The sequence below is a fragment of the Meleagris gallopavo genome, chromosome Z, assembly GCF_000146605.3.
Source record: "Meleagris gallopavo isolate NT-WF06-2002-E0010 breed Aviagen turkey brand Nicholas breeding stock chromosome Z, Turkey_5.1, whole genome shotgun sequence".
In the NCBI taxonomy this organism is placed as follows: domain Eukaryota; kingdom Metazoa; phylum Chordata; class Aves; order Galliformes; family Phasianidae; genus Meleagris; species Meleagris gallopavo.
Window position 1 is genome coordinate 59,655,767 of NC_015041.2, and position 21,235 is coordinate 59,677,001.

The window sequence follows — 21,235 nt, forward strand, 5'->3', positions numbered from 1 at the left end:
TTGGAGTCTTCAGATGTACTACTACTTTTTTAAGTGTCCCAAGTGTAGTTGCAGAGTTTTCAGCAGGCAGCTGAGAAGTCTATCAAAGTTGCAGAGCTGAGATATTAAAAATTGACTTTAATGGGAATGAACACCTACGGAGTAAACCTGCCTAAGGAAGACACTACCAAATTATATGCATTAATTAGAGGAGTATAGGTGTGGAAGGCCAAACAGAAATTGTTGCTATTACTGCTAGAACTTCATATGGGAATTGGAATGCAAAAAACCCAATTCTTAGCAAATGTACACTCCCATGTGGCTAGACGTAAGGAAAGAGGATAAATGTTCAGGTGAAAAATGCTAAAGAAATTCAAAGCTAAATTTTACAATAATGTTTCTGATCTTCCTTACCACAGTATTACCCTTAGCATAGCACAGATTAAAGAGGTGTTACAGCTTTGGGCTTCCACAAGATTTCTAACTTTGGGCATTGTTGCAAAGCAATTTGATAGGGAAAGGACAACTTCTGACCTCAGCAATGAAATATGCTTGTATCTAAAACACACAGAGAAATTATCCCACACTTATTCATCTAATTCAAAGCAGATTCTTTTTCACAGCAGTACATCTCTAGATAACTAGGAAAGTCACTCACAGACTAAACAAGTGAAGACTGAGACCTCGAGGAAATCAACTGAATTCCTTGAGAAAAAAACAGCATCAGTTATGAAGATGTATTCAATTTGCTATGCTATTAGGCAGATGAGAAAACAGATGTTTTACCTTAATAAAGCCATTCTCAAGTTGGGGCGGTTCTCCACAGGACACTGGGTGGCATGTGGGCAAACTGCCACTCCAGCTGCCAGTGGCTTCACAGGTACGCTTTTTTTCCCCCTTGATGTAGAACCCCTTGTTGCAGCTGTAGGCCACCACTGCTCCAAAGCTGTAATTGGTCCCACTGGCATAGCCATTGCTAATATTGGGAGGTTCTCCACAGCGAACTGGAATGCACTGGATGCTCAATGGAGAAGGATTCCAGATGCCTCCTCGAAGGCACTCAATCTTGGCCGAAGTATTTAAAACAAAGCCTTCCATGCACTTGAAGCTCACAATGGAGCCAGCTGGAAACCTGGCTTTACTGATGGACTCCAGGATGCTGTATGAGACAGTGGATGGCTTTTCACAGAAGTCAGCTACGCAATAAGGCATCTTCTTGCCCTCTGGAGGCACCCACTTCCCTTCCGCATTGCAAAGCAACTGAGAGTTATCAGCCAGGCTGTAGCCATCTGAGCAGAAGTAATAAGCTATATCACCATAGAGGCGGTGGCCATTCTCTGGTGATGCATTTTCCACATGGGGTGGTTCATCACAGGACACTGCCAGGCACTGCTGGTGGCTCACACTCCACTCGCCACTAGCTAAGCACTCTATGGTTGCAGGACCAACTAAAGTGTAACTGTGGATAAGAAACCATATAGGAAGTCAATCAAACACTGTTAAATGCCATCTACAGTTTCTTAAGCCCCCATAGTTTGTTAGCACTCCAGAAGATAAATAGGATCCTTTACAACAGCTACCACCAACTTCAAATGAAAGACCTCAAAGCCAAACCATCCATGGGTGAGATGTCACAATAACAAATATCAAATATCCTAGAACATCTTGAGCAGAATACAACTCTCTTATCTGTCCATCTGATTACGATTCCATTTTTACTGAAACTTCTCTACTGCAAATGAACAAATACCGTGCTGGGACAGGCTATCCACTCCTCAAAGAAACTATCCCACCCAGAAATTATTCCCGTTTAGCAGAACTGAAGAGAGACAGAGATGAAAAGCCCAAAAAAAGTCTTCTGTTTCCTGTATTAGCTGCATCTAATTTTTTCTAATTATTTCACACTTGCAAACAATGAGAAGCTCCTTAAGAATCTACCTAGAAAAAGTGTTGCTAGTGTTATGAGCAATGTGCTTATGAGCTGTGAAGATACGCATGCGCATAGCTTCTTCCAGTATCTCAGGCCAACACTACATTCATGCTACACCATCAAAATGGAGCCATGAAATTTGTTCTGAAAAGTCACTACAACTGCACAGATGGAAATTAAAGAAAATAATGCACCTCAATAAACAGTTTTAAGTAACCAGAGTTTAAAACACCAGAACACTTGTATTACTTCTCAAAACAAAACAGTGCCCTTGTAAGTGTGATGAGATGGTGAATTCTTTACAGTCACAGCCTGGAGTATACTAGAGAAGTACTAGGTCTAATTCCAAGAAACTCATCTGTCCTGCCCTCGGAATCCTCTTCATTATTCTTTTTCAAGATATATTCAGCTGTCGTGCAGCTCACTGCTTTGGGAAATGCCTTGGTGTCCCATACTAACCTGACAGCCCACAGCCTCCATCATATTTAATTCCCAGGGAGGCAAGACAGAAGTAGTGACAAAGTAATTCATGAAAAGTTATAAAGGACTTGGGAAGCAGCAGAGGAGAAAGCTGTATGGCCTGCAACAGTTTTACTTGTCCTGTAGTACTAAACTACATACCCTTCTTTGCACGTGTAAGAGACTGTGTTTCCAAAAGTAAAGTTATTTCCTTCTATCACCGCGTCTTTGATGGCAGGAGGAGATCCACAAGAGACAATGCTGCAAGCTGGAGGTGTGCTGTTCCAGTTCCCCGAAGATGCACAGACAAGTACAGTGGGTCCCTGAAGGCTGAGACACAAAAATCATTACTAAGGCTGCTGCTTCAGGCTGTGAGAACAGGGAGAGCGTGAGGTGTTTTCCTTCTGATTTCCTGGCCCCAGCCAAGGTGACTTTGACTTCAGCAGAGTTCAGTATCTCATCTTCTATACATGAAAATACAATGTTGATGCTATCAGAAAACTGTTTTTCAGAATGCTTTGACAAGAAAGCTGTTGGAATTATTTTGGGACCTCAGTGTACTTTGCACACACACACTAAATTCTGCTGTAGTTTTGACCACTATTGAACAGAATCACAGAATCGCAGAATCATAGAATTGTAGGGGTTGGAAGGGAACTCTAGAGATCACCGAGACCAACCCCTCTGCCAAAGCAGGTTCCCTACACCAGGAACAATAAAGGGCCATGGGGTGTTTAAACAATTATTTAAGGTTAAAGCACCTTTTGTAAGAAGAGAGGGAACTGGGCTTGTTCATCCAAGAGAAGAGAGGACTGTGGAGATACCTCACTGCAGCCTCCCAGTGCTTAAAAAAGGGCTTATAAGCAAGAAGGAGACTGATTTTTTACACAGTGATGGGACAGGAGAGAATGCTTTTAAATTAAAAGAGAAGAGATTTAGGTTAGATGTTAGGTGGAAATTTTTCACTCAGAAAATGGTGAGGCCCTGGCTCAGCTGCCCAGAGAAGCTGTGAGTGCACCATCCCTGGAGGCATTCAAGGCCTTGGACAGCCTGATCTGGTAGGTGGCAGCGCTGCCCACAGCAGAGAGGTTGGAGCTGGGTGGGTTTTAAGGTTCCTTCCAAGTCATTCTGGGATTCTATGAGTCTATGTTTCTCTGATGATCAAGTTGTATACCATCAACACTCTGGCTATGTTGAGACTGGCAACCACACCCTGGATTGAGACCTGATTCACTCAGGTACTTAAACACTGTATTTACTCAGAAAACTGAGGGAATGGATTAAACTTTTACTAGATGAGCGTACCTCACACCTGCCTGCATCTGGACAGGGGAATGTTTGCAGCAGGAAAAAGCAAAAAAATAATCAGACCTAGAGGTCCATATGAGGCCATTTTTTGTCAAAGTACATCTGCTAGATACAAGCAGTATCAGGGGCAGGCTGTGACTTGCAGTTAACACCATATCCTTGAATACAACATGACTATTCTTTTGTAATTGCAGTTTATTAGAAATGTCTTTACAGTGTATTTGATTACAAACGTAAAACAGAGTAAAAGACTACAATAAACAACTACTGCAGAGCTTTTGAGGAGTAAATGAATAACAGAAGATTATTTCACTAAAGGCTCTTTAAAACTATACCAAACATAATACTGCATGTGCTCTAAAGCTTATTAGGTGAATGATAATCTTTAAATACAAATGAAAACCTCCAAAAATAATGAATACTGATTTCCAAATATTCAAGATATGTATTTAAGCTTAACGGTAAAATGAAAGTGTTGCATACATGCATACATATACATGTGTGGCAGAATCTGAACAATCTAAACATAATTCAGTATGAAAAGCAGGAACTACTTCCGAGCTTTATAAAAGTCTTCTTAAATTTTCTTTTAGTATTTTAACTTTCTGAGCAATCACCCCAGCCTTGTCCATTTCAGATGTAAGTAGATCTTTCAACAGTTTTTTAAATTTGGAAGCATGCTGCTAAAATTTGTCTCAGGAATATTCCAGTATTTACCTGTATCCATTGTCACAACTGTATGATACAGATGAAAGGTAGGTTGTGCCAGTGAGTGTGTATTTTCCATTGCTAATATCCTGTGGGCTAGGGCACGTCACCATTTCACAGGAGGGGGGAGGATGGTTCCAAACACCATTAGCAAGGCACATAATTTCCTTTTCACCCACTATGCTATACCCATCTTTGCATCTATATGAGAAAAAAAAGAGTTGCGGTCAAACACAGAGCCTTTTATGAACTTTTATGGCCTCTAATTGGCCACCCCTTTCCTGCCTTTGTTGCTCATTTACTCTCATTTACCAGCTTTCTCAGCAGGGCACAGAAAATGAGTATGCAAGTAAACTTAAAGTATCTTTTTATCTTTAAAACCCAGCTCACTCTTCTCCATTTATTTTCAACACTTTCTGAATTCTGACATGCTCTTTCTGATTTGCTGCTAGATGCTAATTATTAACATGGGACATCAAACATGAAATTCCTACCTGTATATCACCTTATTGCGGTATGTAAAATTTGAGCCCCAAATGGCACTGTTCTCTGGAATAATGGGACGACCACAGGATATAGCTTTAAAAAGATAGGATCACAAGAGAAGTTGATGCAACACAAATTAAAAAAAACAGAAAACCAGAATATTTATTTTCACTAAATAAGTTTGAAGAGATCTAAACCCCCTAGAGAAACTGGGTTCTTGGATAAGCTGTAGCTGACACTTAAGGCTCTTTATTTCTATTCAACTTTATGGAGAGATTTGACTAACTGGAAATAGGTAGCTGGAACTGTCCCACATACTGTACACTTTACCAACAGAACTTCATCTCCACCTCCTCCTAAGGACAAAATCTTTTTTTTTCCTCATCATCCCTTCCTTTTACTGTTGCTTCACCTCATTAGTTCTGGTTTTCTAAAGCAGTTTTCACAATTGTGCCATGTATGTCTGTGTGCACCAGCCTGTTGCTTCTTACACTGAAACACTAAATACTTTTTAAGACATTATTTTCTCATAAGTTGCTTGAAAACAGGAGGCTGGATGGAAAAGAAAGACATTTTTAAAGCTTACACTAGGAAAAAGGTAATGAGATGAACCTACACCTTTGATACTTTGGAGGATCTGCAGAAGCATTACACTGTGAATATGCAAACTGTTAGTAACTTTAGTTGGCACTTACATCTCTTAAGACAAAAGAGACTTCAATCTTGTGATTCAAGACTGCTAGAAAAAAAAATTCATTAGCTGTCATGGTCTCTGACAGCTTCCCCCTTTCATCTCTACACTGATGCATATTACAATCAGCAGTCGCCCCATGAACTACACCTTCACAATATGGTATTGAGTGGCTCCACTCTCCAGACTCCATGCATGTAAGTTTAGTCACTCCGGTCAGCTGAAACCCTTCTTCACAAGAAAAAGTTACTTGACTGCCAACACTGTACATGTCTCCATACATATGGCCATTTGCTGGATTTCCCGGATTTCGGCACTTCACTGGTTCTGAGGAAGAAGAAAGAAAACTATTAATGACATCACTAAGTATGAGGTTTAGTGAAAAGTTTTAGGAGATATTCCTGGGAATTTTCCAAAGGTGAGAAAGCAGAACACATGGAAAACATCCACAATCCAAATCCAAGCTTGCTGGCTTTTTCCTGTTCTCTCTGTTAAGTGACAGAAACTGAAGGCTCATGCAAGTAAGCTAATCTTGATAAAGCACTCTGAATGTAAGCACTCTGACTGTTTGCATTCATTGTCGGAATCAAATAAATCCAGCAGTCATTTATCCCTCCATGAGAGAAAGCTCACTCTTGTGTGTCCAGTCCTCAACCTGAAATTAGGTCACCTTTTATTCCAACCTATGCCACTGTGTTGTCATCTTTACTCAAAGCCACCTTGCTTAATTTTTTCATAGGCAACTCAACCCCTATTCAAATGGCTAAATGCCAATATTTCTTTTCCAAAAACTGGCACACACTGCCATCCCCAGCATATGTACTGTGTGTGCAAGAGGGCACATGTCTTGTGCAGAATCCAAATGACAATTTTGTCAATAATGGAGATATTTACTCACAGCCTTGTTCAGGCCAAAGTGATTAGATGCACAGAGCATGCTTCTCTTGTACCTCTCTACAATTAATTATTGGCAGCTGTCTTCCACAGCTGAAGACAGTGGCCTATAGAGAATTTTGGAAGACTAGCATAATGTTTTTCGTTCCCATACCTGCACATTTTTTACCATCTCCTGTGTAAGGTGGAATGCAGGTGCAAACATAGGATCCATTTGTATTGAGACAGGATGCATGCTCATCACAGTCTGATCCAACAGCACATTCATCAACATCTACAAAAAAGAAACATAATAAAGATGTCTTTAGGATGGTATTTGTAATACACATTTGCTTCAAATTTTCAAATTTCTGTTTCACTGTCAAAAGGAGTTGCTTTAATTAGCATAATTAAAAATTGCTTACTTCAGTCACAGTTTTGATGCTTCAGCAATAAGATTTCATTATTAAATTAGTATTTATGTTTTCTAGGAAACTTACTATAAAATACTGTAAAATGTGAGAAAACTGAAGAAAAATTCCTGTTAATCTTCAATCAATGCTTCCACAAAAGTATTTTGTTTCAAAGCAGTGAAAGAACATTCAGTGTAGCTCATGTGTTGTTGTTTACTAGTTCGGACAGACACTAAAAGGGTTCGCTTTTGCATGAAACACTCACTTAGAAATCCTTTACACCTCAAACTTCCCAAATGTTAAGACAGGAAAACAGCCAATGGGGTAAACATTCTGAACCACAAAACATCAGAAAAGACCCATCTGTGCTGAAGAGACTTACAGTAGACCAAAAATGAGAAGTCTCTGTAGCTGACAGGAACGTTAAAATGAGTTCAAAATACATCAGTTATTATAATTAACTATTTATATGATAACTGTGCCTAGAAATGCCAATTGATAACTTATGCTACATGTCACATGGTACTGTACAGTAAAAAATTCCTAAGCCCAAATTATTTCATATGAGATTTCAAATCTTGACTGAACAGAAGTGTTCGTGATGAAACAGCGGGTCATAAATTGCAAGAGATTAATTTCAAAATATCTCATTGAAAAATAGTGGTGACAGAGATTGTTCCTCCTATAAGCCAGAGCACTATGAGATAGAACAGTTCTTCATTTCAACATCCTTCTACAGGATAGATGCCAACCTTTGCCCCTTTGAGGCAAGAAAAAATAATACAGATAAAAAAGCAAGATCTTCTGAATCAGTGCATTAACTCCTCACTGCTGAAGGAGTCTGGCCAGCACGAAAGATCCCAACAGTGCTATGAAAAGAAAGGGAGTTTCTTTCTGACATGCAGGATGGAAATGGTTCACTAAAATCAAAGCTGTTGCCAATTACACAAGCATCAGGAGAATGCAAAATACCACTACAGCAGAACTTGAATGATTGCTCCTCCTGTAGTTTCTTTTAAGACAAGAAAGACTGGAAGGACAATTGAGTCATCCGTAGCAGAGCAAAAGAATATCCTAGGGAATAGGTGTATGGCTTATGTGTCAGGCTTTGTTAGTGCCTGCCTTGAGAGTGAGTAAGAAAGGTAAAGAATGGCCCAGGGTTTTAATTTAATTTTTACTGTTTTCATTTTCCACATCCATTCTTCAATCTAGAAGGTGAAGTACAGGGAATTTCCTTTCCCAGATCATTCTTCCTATTGCAGAGATGCTGAACTAGGCGGACAGCCGTGCAACATTTACTCTGAGTCTGGTCATGTTTATGCCTTTGATTAAAGAGAAGAACAGCAGACTGGATGGTCTGTTTGGACGTTCTTAGAGTCCCAAAGGACTAAATGCTATAAAACAAGATGGATCCTGATCTAAAGAGAATTTTGGCAGGATTAGAAGGCTGTTCACTTGACTTTTGCTCATTTTGACTGAAAAAAAAACCACACCTAAGTTTTGTAGCTGCACGTTTGGACAAAACAACCAGTCGAATCAAAGACAAACACTGTCAGGTTATTACCCTGCAACCCATATTAGACATGAGTGAGCAGCAGCAATTTGAGTACAGCCTGTCAGTGTATTCCAGGGGATCTGCTGGAGACATGGCCTTTCAAGAAGATATGTTTAGCCCTGTGTATGCAGCAGAGTGCTGGTCTCTCACCTTTTAGCTCCTAAATCTACATCTGGTACATCAGACCCAGCTGATTAGGAAGGAAGTTAAGATATGGCAACTATGTGAACTGTGTCCATAACCGCACTCCCAGCCTACTCAGTGCTGCAGCTGCTTGCTGACAGGCATGCTGAGGAGCAGGGAAATGCAGAGTTCAGTAGCAGAAAATGCAAGGATTCCAAGAATAGAACCTGAAAGTAGAGAGGCTGGGAGCATAATGCGGGCTTATTAGGTATGGAGTATAGGGTTTGGGACTTACAACGGGATTGAGAAAGAAAGGTACCAGACTGGAGTCCTGGCTTGACACAATGCTGAGCACGATTTCAAAAATGTGAGTATTTTGGAATGTGATTTCTGAGATTCTGCCTAGCTTTCACAGTTTCAGAATGAAACCACACCCAAACCCAACAGCACAGAAGTACAAGATGGCCAGTCCACTCAGCAGTATGTATGGCATGTCTCACCAAGGCATGATGGTGAAATGCTGCTCCAGCTCCCATCGTCCTTGCAGAACATCTCAAAGTCACCCAGCAAATAGTAGCCACTGTTGCACTGATAGGTAATGGTGCTGCCAGCAAAAAAGTCCTCAGCAGCATAACCGCCATTCTCTAAAGGTGGAGGCACTCCACAGCTGATTCCTGCAATGTGTGTGAAAAGAAGGGACAGATATTAGCAGAGCAGACACAAACTGACTTCAGAATGATTTCACACGGGCCCAGAATTTTTCTGAAGTTGCCGACTGATTACACGTAAAGAAGAGTCTTACTTTGTGGGCACGTGTCAATCAGAGACTTTCCAGCTCCTGACATTCTGCTAGCTTTGGAGGAGAAATCTGTGACTACGATCTCAGTAGATGTCTTTTTGTTCCCCTGATAATTAATGATCTTTAATGGGCCTTAGGGAAAAAGGAAAACTAAGCTTGTATGGACGTTCCTGTTATTTCCCTTTACTGAAAAACAAGCTCAATATTACTGTGATTGAACAGTGCAAAATCAGCAGATTACTGCAAGGTCACAGTACTAAACTGAGATCACAGTGAGACTGGAACTCCTGACACACATATATCCCTTAGCATCTCTTTGAGTGTAGTAAAAAAATCTCTCCAGATCCAAGCTGATTTATCACCAAATCTCTGATTAGTTTTGAGATCACGCATTAACTTACTTCTGGAGCTAATTTGCTGTTCCGTCGAAAAGAGAAATACGGTCAGCTCCACTGTATGCAACTACAGTCACATGTGCAGTCATAGAAGAGCAGATAAAAGAAAAGCAGAAGATAGGAGTATTTATGCAGCCTAGTTTCCTAGAAAAAATTCCGGAAGTGTCTTCTAGAATTGTCTTCTAAGTCCTGGAAGAAGTATTTGTTGTCTTTAAAAGAAACTACTCTAGAATACACTAACACAAAGGATTTTATTTCAAACTAAACATTCTCAGTGACACTTAAAAATCACAGACTCTAGTATTTCCTGTGCATCTCCCACATTCCTGGTGCTATGGGGAAGGAAAGCTCAGAATATTTCCTGATCCAAATGGACTCATCTCTGCCACAGTCATTAGAAACTGACTAAAAAAGTGTCAGAATCAGATCACAGCGTTTTTCCTGCCCAGTAAAACTTGCATTTAACTTTAAGCATGTTTGTATATGCTGTAACATGGATAGATTCAACCACATCATAGTTAAAGGGATAAAGAGACCATGAATAGCATTAGGGCTCAAATAGAAGTCTAGATTTCCTAATCCTGCCAGCCCACTGAGTCAACTCACTTTCACAGCGTGGAAAGGGTCGCGTCCACTGTCCCATGTTAAGGCAGTGCTGAACAGAGTTTCCCACTATCTGGAAGCCTGGGTCACAGGAAAGGCTGACTTTTGACCCTGGCTTTAAATCAGATGAAGAGGCACGCAGATGTGGTACAGATCCTTGCAAAGATGGACAATCTGTGGACAAAATGCATGTATACAGTAAGAGATATATACATATCTATACATATATTCCTGCTGTCAGGAATACATTTCTTAACTGACTGCTTGATCCTGTGTAAGTTTATCCAGAAGAAAGATTGAGAAGTGTTACGCTAAGCTACATCTTACTTGGATTCAAATAGTTTTGAGAATCATCAGAATACAACACAAGGAAAAGAATATGTAGGAAAAGAAGTGAGAAGACAGAAGATATTTTAATAATGTCCAATTACTTTTAAAAGAAAAGACAAAGAAAACCTCCTCCTGACCAATCACCATCTTCCATATTTCTTATCTCAATTCAGGAAATAATAAATCTCTGTCAGAGATTCCAATGAACTTTTGTTACAAAACTGTGGAATTTGAAGAATGAAGGACTGAATGTTCCAACTGTTAAGTTATCAAAATAATTTATTCAAGGTTTGTAGGACACAGGCTGCAAACTAGCATATTTAACCTTGTAACATAGTCTTACAACATTGTTCAGAAAAAAAGGGTTCTAGAAAAAGAAGTTCTAACCAGCACAAAATATACTCTTGTAATCTATCTTCACTCTTCCCACAACTCCTGGAAGGAAATCTGGCCAGGCTAGCACATTTCCTTTTTGGAGTTCTTCTGGACAGGATGTAGCCAGAGATTTTACCTATAGATTTAAAACAGTTGATTAGGTAATGTTTAAGGAACACGTAGAATAAGAATATTATAAAAAAAAATCTTTTATGTCTGCATGCAGTATTAGAACCAATCATTGAATGAGTCATGTTACTCTCTCCTAGCACAAGAATTAATTGTTATTCTGTAGTTATGAGCCAGCTAGCTGTGGATAGGCATGTGAATAGGTAGTATCTAAACGAGTACTTGTCACACAAGCAAAGTATAAAAAATTATTCCTTAAAAAAGTGCTAGTAAAAGACATGGGCTTTGAATTCACTCTGCATTACCTTTGCTCACTGTAAATCCAGGAGCAAAAAGGAAAGATAGATCCAGAGTGTGACTGGGATTAAATTGTATTATTGCCACACAACTATCTACTACCTTTCTCCCCACCAAGTAAGAAGTAATAATATGCTAGCCACAGAACTGCTGAAAAAAACCATACAAGCCCTGAGGAGATCAAATATGGAGTAGAAGGACAATGAAGGATTTCCTGTTCTTTTAAGATATTAAAGAGTGAAGTGATCTGAAAAGATGATTATTCAATTAAGAGAGCATGTTAGTAATTAGGCTACTGAGACTACTTCCTATTCCTTGTCTCTGCTGTGCTGCGGGGTTATTCCAGTAATTCTTCATCAATGAGAAACAAATGTTTTCTTTAGCACCATGAAAAAATGATTTAACAAGAAAAAAGATGAGCAGCCCATTGGCCTGGGTACATGTCAGCACTGCCACCTAACCCACATGGTGTAGCTTCAGGGCACAGCCAGCCCTGAAACCCCAGCTGTGCCCAGTTCCTGGTCAGCAGCTGGATTAACTGCCTTCGTGAGAAGGCCTGCTGGCTTCTGTCCAGTCTTGAATGGATGAAACAGTGTATTATACTGCTTGTTTTTGTGAGAAGGGAAGGTGTGTCATGAACCTCATACTGAACTTTTCTCACATTACTCCTGCCCTGAACTCTAACAGACAGATCAGTCTAGAGCTGGAGAAGACTGTTACCTGGACTGTAAGTACAGAGCCCATTTCAAATATGTCACTTCAACAGTCTGCACTGATGGAAACAGCTAAGGACAAGGGCTGCAAAGCATCTGCCAGGAATTTGCAGGAAGATTTTTCCATTGTGGACCAAACAGATGTGGGATCAGCCCTTCAAAGTCATGTGGAGGAGAACACTGGGCAGGAAGAACCCAATCATATGAAGATATATAAAGATATTTCTGTTGCTATTCAGCAACAAAAGAATGAGCCCATGCAAAACAAATGTGCATGTAGATAAGAAACTAAAGCATACAAAGAAAAATCTTAAAGAATGGATTTAGCCTTTCTGTTATTCACAGCACAACATATCCATGTCACCCCACTTTCCTATATGACAAAGAATAAGACAGTAAGACTTGCTGACTAGCTCTAGCTGGCTAGTACAAAACTGGTTTTAGCAGAGATAACAGTAGTGATCTAGTATCACAAGCTTTACAATGAATGAGGTAAAAACTTTAAAGGAAGATTATTTGGCTTACTTCCCTGTCAAGTTTCACATCTTTTCATAAGATAAGTAACACAGTTACTACAAATGACAGGCAGGACTTTCTTCTTCATTATAGTCCCACTGCATTTGAAGTAAATTTGAATTTTATCCAGCTTGTCAATAGCATTAAAGAGAGGTGGACACTGAGAAAGACCCAAAAAATCCCGCTTAAACTCTTCACCAGCATGTCTTGTATAATCACACATATACTCATTAGCTTCCTAACTGCTATTACAAAAAACCTTGAAGATTTGACTTGTCAATGCTTACATGGAGATCTCAAAGGCCAAGAATAGCAGCAGATTAGTTCTGAACACAGCAGAAAGCAATAGTAGTAAAGAAAAGGACAAAGAAACAGTGATGACATTTGGATGCCGGAAGCAAAGATTTGGCTTAACTTCTTTTCTATTACATACTCATTTCATTATTTTGGATCATGGGCACAACAGAGTGATAAACCACCAAATTATGACACAATTGTTAAAATTACATCAAGAGAAGAGCTCCTTCCTCCTCTCTGACTTTGAATTTAGTCTTTGATACTCAAGTGTTACCAGGTGATTCATAATTTCTGTCTGACCTGTGGTACGAAATACCACTGTCTCGCAATAACAGAGATAACAGTATTCCTGCTGTGTGAACAGGTCAACAGCCAGAAAACCAAGAGAGCAATTATCCCCATGCATCAATACTTAATATGTAACAGTGAACATAGCACAGTGAAAGAGCAGCTACAAACTGAAGAATTGTGAAGTTGCAGTTAGATTTCAAGAAAAAATACACACTTTATGGATAACCAAGCACTGAAACTTGTTCCTTTGAGAGGCTGTGAGATCGCTGCCCTTGGAGACATCTTCTGATCCACTGTGATTTTTTAACTCTGTGGAAGTTTAGTGCCAAATCTATATTTTGATACCTGAGAAAATGCAGCCTAATACTCAGTTCTACTGATCATCTAGACTTTTCCTGGGACTACAAAGCTCGAAGATTTTTCACTGCATCCAATGCATTAACTGAAATTATGATGCCTCCCATGTTAAATTTTAATGTGGCTTTATATATAGCAAGAGGAAGGAACTGGAATTGGTAAAACAAGTCCTGATATCATTTCCCTAGGTTTTCTCTCTGCTAACAGGTTGCTTGCTTTTGTAAAAGGCTTCTCCTTCAAAGCAACTTAGTGCAGAAAAACTCAGTCAAAATAGAAAATTACTAAGACAGAACTTCATCAGGTCCCAGAGACCAGGTCCTTGAGCGCTTTTTCAAACATCCATCCTGTGCTTCGATCACTATGCCTGAACACTGCAGTAAGGTCTCACCTGCTGTGGAGACAGGACATGGTCCCAGATATTGAGCTGACTTATGGAGCCAACAAAAGATTCAGCTGGATTGAATCCCTCTCCCTTCTGATCTTGCTCTTGTCCCAGCACAAGTGCACCACCACCTAATCTCGGAGAAGATTAGAACAGGGACAGGAAACAATATCTTAAAGCAGCAATCCCCACAGGAAGAATGAACAGTAAAGCAAAATTTTGCTACCCCAAGTTATTAGGACTTTTACAATGTTGGCTCTAGGACACAGTTTCTAGCCAGCACGTACTGTGAAATATATTACAGTGCAATGCAAAATACAGTTTTGAGCAGGAGGGGCATATTTCACAGCGCCAGTTTGCACTTCCTGCCTTCAGGAAAGCTTAGATTAAATTTGAATCCAAACCCTGAGAAGCACATAGATTATTAGAACAGAATCAACATTCCAGCATGCTACGTAAATTACATTTTCTCACATAGATTATATGGATGTGCATTATGTAAGCCACAGGCGCGTGTAGACTGAAGAGTAATGGGGCCTACAAGTTTTGTGTCTTACCTCTGGAGATAACTTCTGTGTTATTGGAAAGCAGATGGAAAAGCACAGTGTGCACAGACTAACATGCTGCTTTTTCTCTTTTCTTTTTTCTTTTGGTATGGGAGTTTTTCAAAAGTTTGTAAATCCTGAAGGTAGTGGTATGAAAACACTAGCAAAACCAAATCTCTGCAGCAGTTTAATGTCAAGCCATTCACAGCAATTTGATGCTAAAGTTATTTCCTTTTCCTGTCTTCTGATATTACCAGAAAAACTACTGACCACAGAAAACAATGAAATAGCAAAATCCAACTTGATAGGATGGAATGCAAACATAACTTTAGGAAGACATTGAAGAGTAACAAACAGTAGAAGGATAATCTGATGAACTTTCAGCACATATTTCTACAGGAAATGTCAGTATACTTAAGGTTCTTGAGTGGGAAACATATTCTCTCAAAGCCACTCCAAAAGCTGCTCAACATAGGCTGGTTTGTGGACTAAATTGTGCCAGCCTCAAAAGAAGCTATCTACTTCAGCACAGAAATGTGTACTTGGCCTTCAGTAAGACTGAAAGAACAATCTTCATGAACAAGAAGAGCAAAGGAGATCCTCGCGCCTAAGTGTTGGAAACGTGGTAAAGCACGAAAATTATCATTTCTTTGCAGGTACAGAAAATTCTGCAGGAAAAACAAAAATTAGGCAACAGATCTGGGGTAACACAAACAAAGCATACCAGGGATTTCTGAGCCAACAGAGAGCCCACTGCCTCCATCGGATAGCTTTCCATCAATGTATACTCTCCATGCCCCATCCATGCATGTCCATGTGACCGCAATGTGATGCCAATTACCATCATTCACTGAAGGACAGTCTGTGATTCTCTCTTTTCCATTTACATACAGAACCCAACTGTGTAGAAGGAAGATGAAAGCAGACTCAATTGCATGCAGCAACTTGAAGAACATGGCCAGTCCCACATGACTCAAAGAAATGCTATTTGCTAAATGCGTCTGCGTCATACAAGAAATCTCTCCAGAAGTATTTGTACCTCCCAAGAGAATTACTATGTTATGCATATTTCAGTGAAATATGTAGTGTGTTCCTGTACTAAAACATGTTGATTCAAGTTATGGCTGCACGGTGCTTTCCTAAAGTTTTCGCTCAGATCCTCTTTTGCCTTTGGCATCACATCCTGAGTGCTAAGCTTCAATCTTTTACAATCACTGTTTCAAGGTGTCATTTAAATGATGTAAATGTAATTCCAGACAAAAAAATTCTGCTTCTCAAACTTCACTGTTTTCTTGTCATTACTCTTAAACTGAGCAAGAAACGGAGGAAATGAAACAGTGAGTAAACAAAATAATGGAGCAACTCCAGGTAAACTTTTCATGCAGTTTTCCTATCCCAAAAAAGGCAAAGCTGAGATTCAAGTCTATGCTGGCTATGTTTTCTTTATCAATTTAAAACATCTTGAAAGCTAAGAAAAGCAACAGTGGTTTACCCGTTGTAGTCAGTCAGAAGAAATGCATTATCACTTCCATTTTCCACTGCATAAGAAATAGGAGTTCCGTAGTTGGTGCTATCAGTGGATTTCATCCAGAATGTACATGTGATGTCACCAAGCGATGGAAGAACACCATCAAGCATAACGTACCCATAGATACCAGAGACTTCAAAATCAAGATTGAAACCAGAGGACTGTTCTGCAACAAAGACAAAGAGTTTTCAGAGCTACATTCCAGAAAACCCTGAAACGGTACTGAATGGATTCCACTCAAATGTAAGAAAATGGAACAGAACCCATCTACAGAAACTATTCCCTTGTTTATAAGAGTGAGAAAGAACATACAACAGTCAAGCATCAACCAGCATATAGCGCTTTCTTTTACAACTGAAAATGCAGCTGATAATCTAACAAAGAATGAACAAGAACCTTGTTCACAAGGCACTGTGATATCCACAGCACTGGATATGCTTTTCAGTCTCCTGATAATGAATTGACAGAGCCATCTGCCATCTAACAACCCAAAAAGGTGTGATCAGCTTGTGCCTTTTCATGCACAGGAGACAATATACAAAAAGCAGCAAATGAACAAAAAGTGTTTTTTTTTTTTCCTGAACTGCAATACACTGCACTGGTGTAGAACACTTCTGTGTTGCACATATTTAATGCAGATTGGCATCCATTATGAGAATATTACATGCAAATGTACCATCTGGAGCTCTCCTGAAAGCTAGGTGTTACTTAACTCAGATATGGTCTAAAAGGTCTAAAAGATCTGTATGTTCTCTCCTATCTTTGCAATATCGACGTGATTTCTCAACTGCTGTTAAAAGATTCACCATTTACTAGTAAAACAGTACAACTTTCATGTTTTGGCTAAAAGAAAAATGGTGTTGAGTGTCATGGTTGTGTGGTATAACTCCACCATTACTTTGGGAATTGCACCAAATGTGATACAATTTAGCTGACTGCAGGAAAGTTGATACCCTTAGTACTTCTAAAGCTGAGACTACTGGGCCCTCATCACTACCTCTATAATGGAAGGTCCTGCAAGAAACAGAAGAAAAACAAAGAGCTAATCAACTCAAAAACACAGAGTACATACAAATTTCACTCGACAGACATAAAGAGTCTTAAAATTATACCTGTACTTTAGAAAAGAAATGCATGCGGATATGACTTAGCACATATGGTGTTACTTGTTTGCAATTATATGTATTAATGCTGCAGTCACAGAAGCTTCACTCAGCCTTTCAGAGTCCCACCATCTGCATTCTGAGGTAGTGGTATGAAATCAGTTCAGCAAGTGCAAATTCTACCCAGAGATTCAATCAAGCCACCTTTTTCTGACACTTGTTCCTGTGTACCTGTTTCACACCTGCTGCCTGTAAAGCCAGGAGGACATTTACAAACGTACGAGTTCAGGGCATCCACACAGGTGGCATGGTTTAAGCAGGGGCTGGAGGCACAGTCATTGATGTTCACTTCACAGTTTACGTCCTGTGTACCCTGTCACACACAGACACCTGTGGAGGAAAAGAGAACACACTTTAAATGTGGTTGCTGTAAATAAATAAGACAAAGACACCAGATCTGCAAATGGAGAGGCCATACACTGAAAAATGAGCAGAATGTATACTACAGAATAAATGTAGTTTTAGTTTGTTTGTTCCTTTTAAGTATGTTTGCATGCTATCAGCTGACAGGGTTAAAGCATTTTAGTTCTTAACAGGGATAATATGATATTCAAATCCAATGTCTGCATTTCCTCACATGAAACTAGGAGACTTTATTGTTGGATTCCTATGAGTGAAGCATGCCTTCTCAAGACTAGAGAATTACAGAACCGAGGTACCTGACCTTGCAGGCAGATAAGTACTCTGAGGGAAAACATGACATTCAAAAAAACAAAAAAACTTCTGGGGCTTTGGGGAAAGAAAGCCTTGTTAAAGACAGACAATACTAGCTGATTTGTCTCTTCATTGTGATCCACAACAGGACATTCTTATCAGTACTCATAACAGATCTGAGTTCAGATACACTAGAGTATAAATAAGAATTTGAAAGATTCCAATAGTATATGTTAACCTTTTTATTCTCTCAGTGTCATGTAGGCAAAGGTAGCATTATCAGATACGTATCCTACCATCAGTTACTCTAGAAGAAAGCAAGTACTTGAGACTTGAGAGAAGTGTAATTCTTTTGGAGTAAGAGTATTTAAATATGTCCTGGTTTTATCTGGGATAGAGTTAGCCTCCTTACATTAACCTGTATGGTGACTTGTTTTGGATGGTAATGAAAATAGCTTTAGCGACTGCAGACCACTGCTTGCACAGAGTCAAGACTTCTCTGCTTCTCATTCTGCCCTGCCAGCAGAATAATTTCAGAGGGGACACAGCCAAGACAGCTGATCAAAACTGACCAAAAGGATATCCTATATCCTATGACATCATGCTCAGAAATAAAGCTGGGATAAAGAAAGAGGAAGCATAGGAGTGTTACAGAGTTACAGTGTTTGTATTTCCAATAAACTATCATAGGATGAAGCTCTACTTTTCTGGAAATGGCTGAACATCTGCCTGTTTATGGGAAGCAGTGAATGAATTCTTTACATTGCACTGCTTGCTTGAATATATTTTGCCTTACCTATCAAACTGTCTTTACTTTAAACCACAAGTTTTCACACTGCTTCCTTTCGGATTCTCTTCCCTAAGCAACTGAGAAGAGTGAGCAACTGCGTTGGGCTTAGCTGCCTGTGGGGATTAAACCACAATAAACCTCTCACTCAACCACTTTGCAATCCTAGCATTCTTATACATCAAGCTCTGCATATTTTCTTTGTGGTCTACCTAGGATTTATCTTCTTTGCTTTTAAAATCTCTGTTATTGTGCATAAAGTGACCCCACTGAAACTTAAGAAATGTGAAGCACCACAACAGACCTGACTTTTCACACTGTTTTATATCATTTATTTTTCACCTGAAGCTGTTGATACCATCTCTGCATGTAGCCCCATTCCTACAGGGTCTGCTGAGACACTCATCAATGTTTCTTTCACACAAGACACCAGTAAAACCTGGGAGGCACTTGCAGGAGAAACCTCCAACTCGATCTTCACAAAGAGCTCTGTTAAGACATGGGTTTGAAAGGCATTCATTTACCTCTGATTCACAGTGAGCACCTAGAAAGAAAAGAACAAAGTTTCAGCTGCATTTTGATTTAAGCTGAAAAAAGGTCAGGTCACCCAACCATTCCTGGTTTCTAAGAACTGTTGTCTGCTTCCGAGAAAACAGCAAATACTGGAGTGGCAGGACTGGTATTTACTCGACCATCTGAGGTAAAGTGGGCAGAGAAATGTTACAGGAACAATCTTTGCAGCTGTAGAAATTAACGTTTACGTCAGGAATCTAAATGGATATTGCCTACTGTATGAGTAATTTGGACTGAATCAGGAGATAATCAGAGGAACTATTTTGATCAACTAATGGAAGGCTGCTACAAAAGACATTAAGTTTGAACCTTAAATATAATAGGAAAATGTGAAAAGTGAAAAAAAATGACATTTTGTTCCTTGTCATATTGAGGATTTCCGTTGAAATAGAGAACCGTGTTACAAGATCTGAAGAATAAAGAAACCGCACATGATTTTACTTTTTCTTCACAAATTAATTCAATCAATTGGAATTGCATTGTTCTTTCCTCAACACACAGGAAGTTATTGGCAAGATCTGGAGTAGAAGACCAATCACCCAGCTGGTCTTCTGAAGCCACAGTATAGCACCACAAGGACTCTCAGAGACTACACGAACCTGTGGAAGCTAATATACCAAATCAACATACCACATATGTAACACATAGCAGTGAGACTGAAATACTTTGGTCAGGGAAGGAAGACATCTTTTTGGGTTAGAAAGAGTGAAATCTGGCTCACAAGAAATAGTGTACCTGTGAATCCTTTTGCACAAGTGCAGTGGTAACCATTCTTCTCGTCGACACAGTGACCTCCATTCAAACATGGACTGGAGTTACATTCATTTATATCTTTCTCACACAAGAGACCTTCAAATAGCAAAAGGGCACAATCAACATAGTCTAGGTTTACATGCTGTCGTGTTCAAATAAAGGAGGACAGAATTGCACTGCAACACTTGAATAACAAAGGCCTGATGAGATCAAGCGATAAAACTCCATGTTTGACTGCACTGTTAAAAACATTTGAAACAGATCATCTGTATTACTCAGCTGATGGGATGTGGAATATGCCAAGACCATGGCTCGTCTTTACAAAGTTTTAAAAATACTCAGCAAGTGTTGCTGTCAATATACGCATGGCCATAAACTTAACAAGGGAGTCAATTTCTGGTGGAAAACTTCAGGTCTTCTTTTTAATCTACTGCCAAATGATGTACTCTAATAGTTTACTTTTATATTTAGAAATTAAGTACTTTGGCAAAGTACTTAAGTATGTTAGTTTCCCACATATTTCAACATCTTTGACATGCATGCAGGTGGCAGTTAAAAAGACTGAGGAACAAGACAAGAGAAAAGCTATTAACTCAGGGCTACAGTAATGCAAATGCATAAATGCTTTGTCTGATCAAGCCATATTCAGTTTCACAAACATCTTCCCTGTACTTATTTACTAATTTCCTAATCTTCACTCTTTATTTCCTTTTTTCATCTTCAGAAAATATCACAGAACAGAAGCACATGCTCTCAGAGTGACTGTCCTTTTTATTTCAGAAGCTATTCATTTACAGTACAACTTTCTTCTAGCCTATCTATCTATCTGGTTTCCTGTTATGGTTCTATTTAGCACTGCCCTGTTGTTTTGTGTTATCTACCTAACACAGAAATAATATGTTTCTGAAGAAGAAACAATTAAGTTACCAGAATAGCCTGGCTTGCAATGACAAACAAAGGTCCCAATGCCATCTTTACACACTCCGTTATTGTGGCAAGGAGAGGATTTACATTCATCCATTTCTGTTTCACATTTCAAGCCTAGAATGCAAAATAAAGGATTGAGAACATGGAAACAAAACAAGAAATTGTTCAAAAACTACAGAAGTTACAATTACTTAATGTAGCAAAATACGATTATCAATTGTGGACATTAGTAGATGTTCTAGTTATCTTTTCTTAGGTTGTATTGTAACAATGACCTGAGACAGAAAGCTGAGACA

At 39.3% G+C, this 21,235-nt stretch overlaps 1 protein-coding gene across 1 annotated transcript in view; it reads right to left on the reverse strand.

The window, feature by feature from the left end:
- The window catches only part of SVEP1 (sushi, von Willebrand factor type A, EGF and pentraxin domain containing 1), a 112,911-nt gene that overhangs the window by 36,001 nt on the left and 55,675 nt on the right, over nucleotides 1-21,235 (reverse strand). Inside the window, 17 exon segments of the mRNA XM_010726146.3 lie at nucleotides 766-1,438; nucleotides 2,531-2,698; nucleotides 4,394-4,585; nucleotides 4,879-4,963; nucleotides 5,712-5,888; nucleotides 6,610-6,729; nucleotides 9,026-9,199; nucleotides 10,326-10,496; nucleotides 11,040-11,163; nucleotides 14,016-14,140; nucleotides 15,279-15,454; nucleotides 16,047-16,248; nucleotides 17,417-17,543; nucleotides 17,545-17,575; nucleotides 19,029-19,230; nucleotides 19,995-20,108; nucleotides 20,940-21,053. Coding sequence (XP_010724448.3) covers nucleotides 766-1,438; nucleotides 2,531-2,698; nucleotides 4,394-4,585; nucleotides 4,879-4,963; nucleotides 5,712-5,888; nucleotides 6,610-6,729; nucleotides 9,026-9,199; nucleotides 10,326-10,496; nucleotides 11,040-11,163; nucleotides 14,016-14,140; nucleotides 15,279-15,454; nucleotides 16,047-16,248; nucleotides 17,417-17,543; nucleotides 17,545-17,575; nucleotides 19,029-19,230; nucleotides 19,995-20,108; nucleotides 20,940-21,053 — 2,975 coding nt within the window.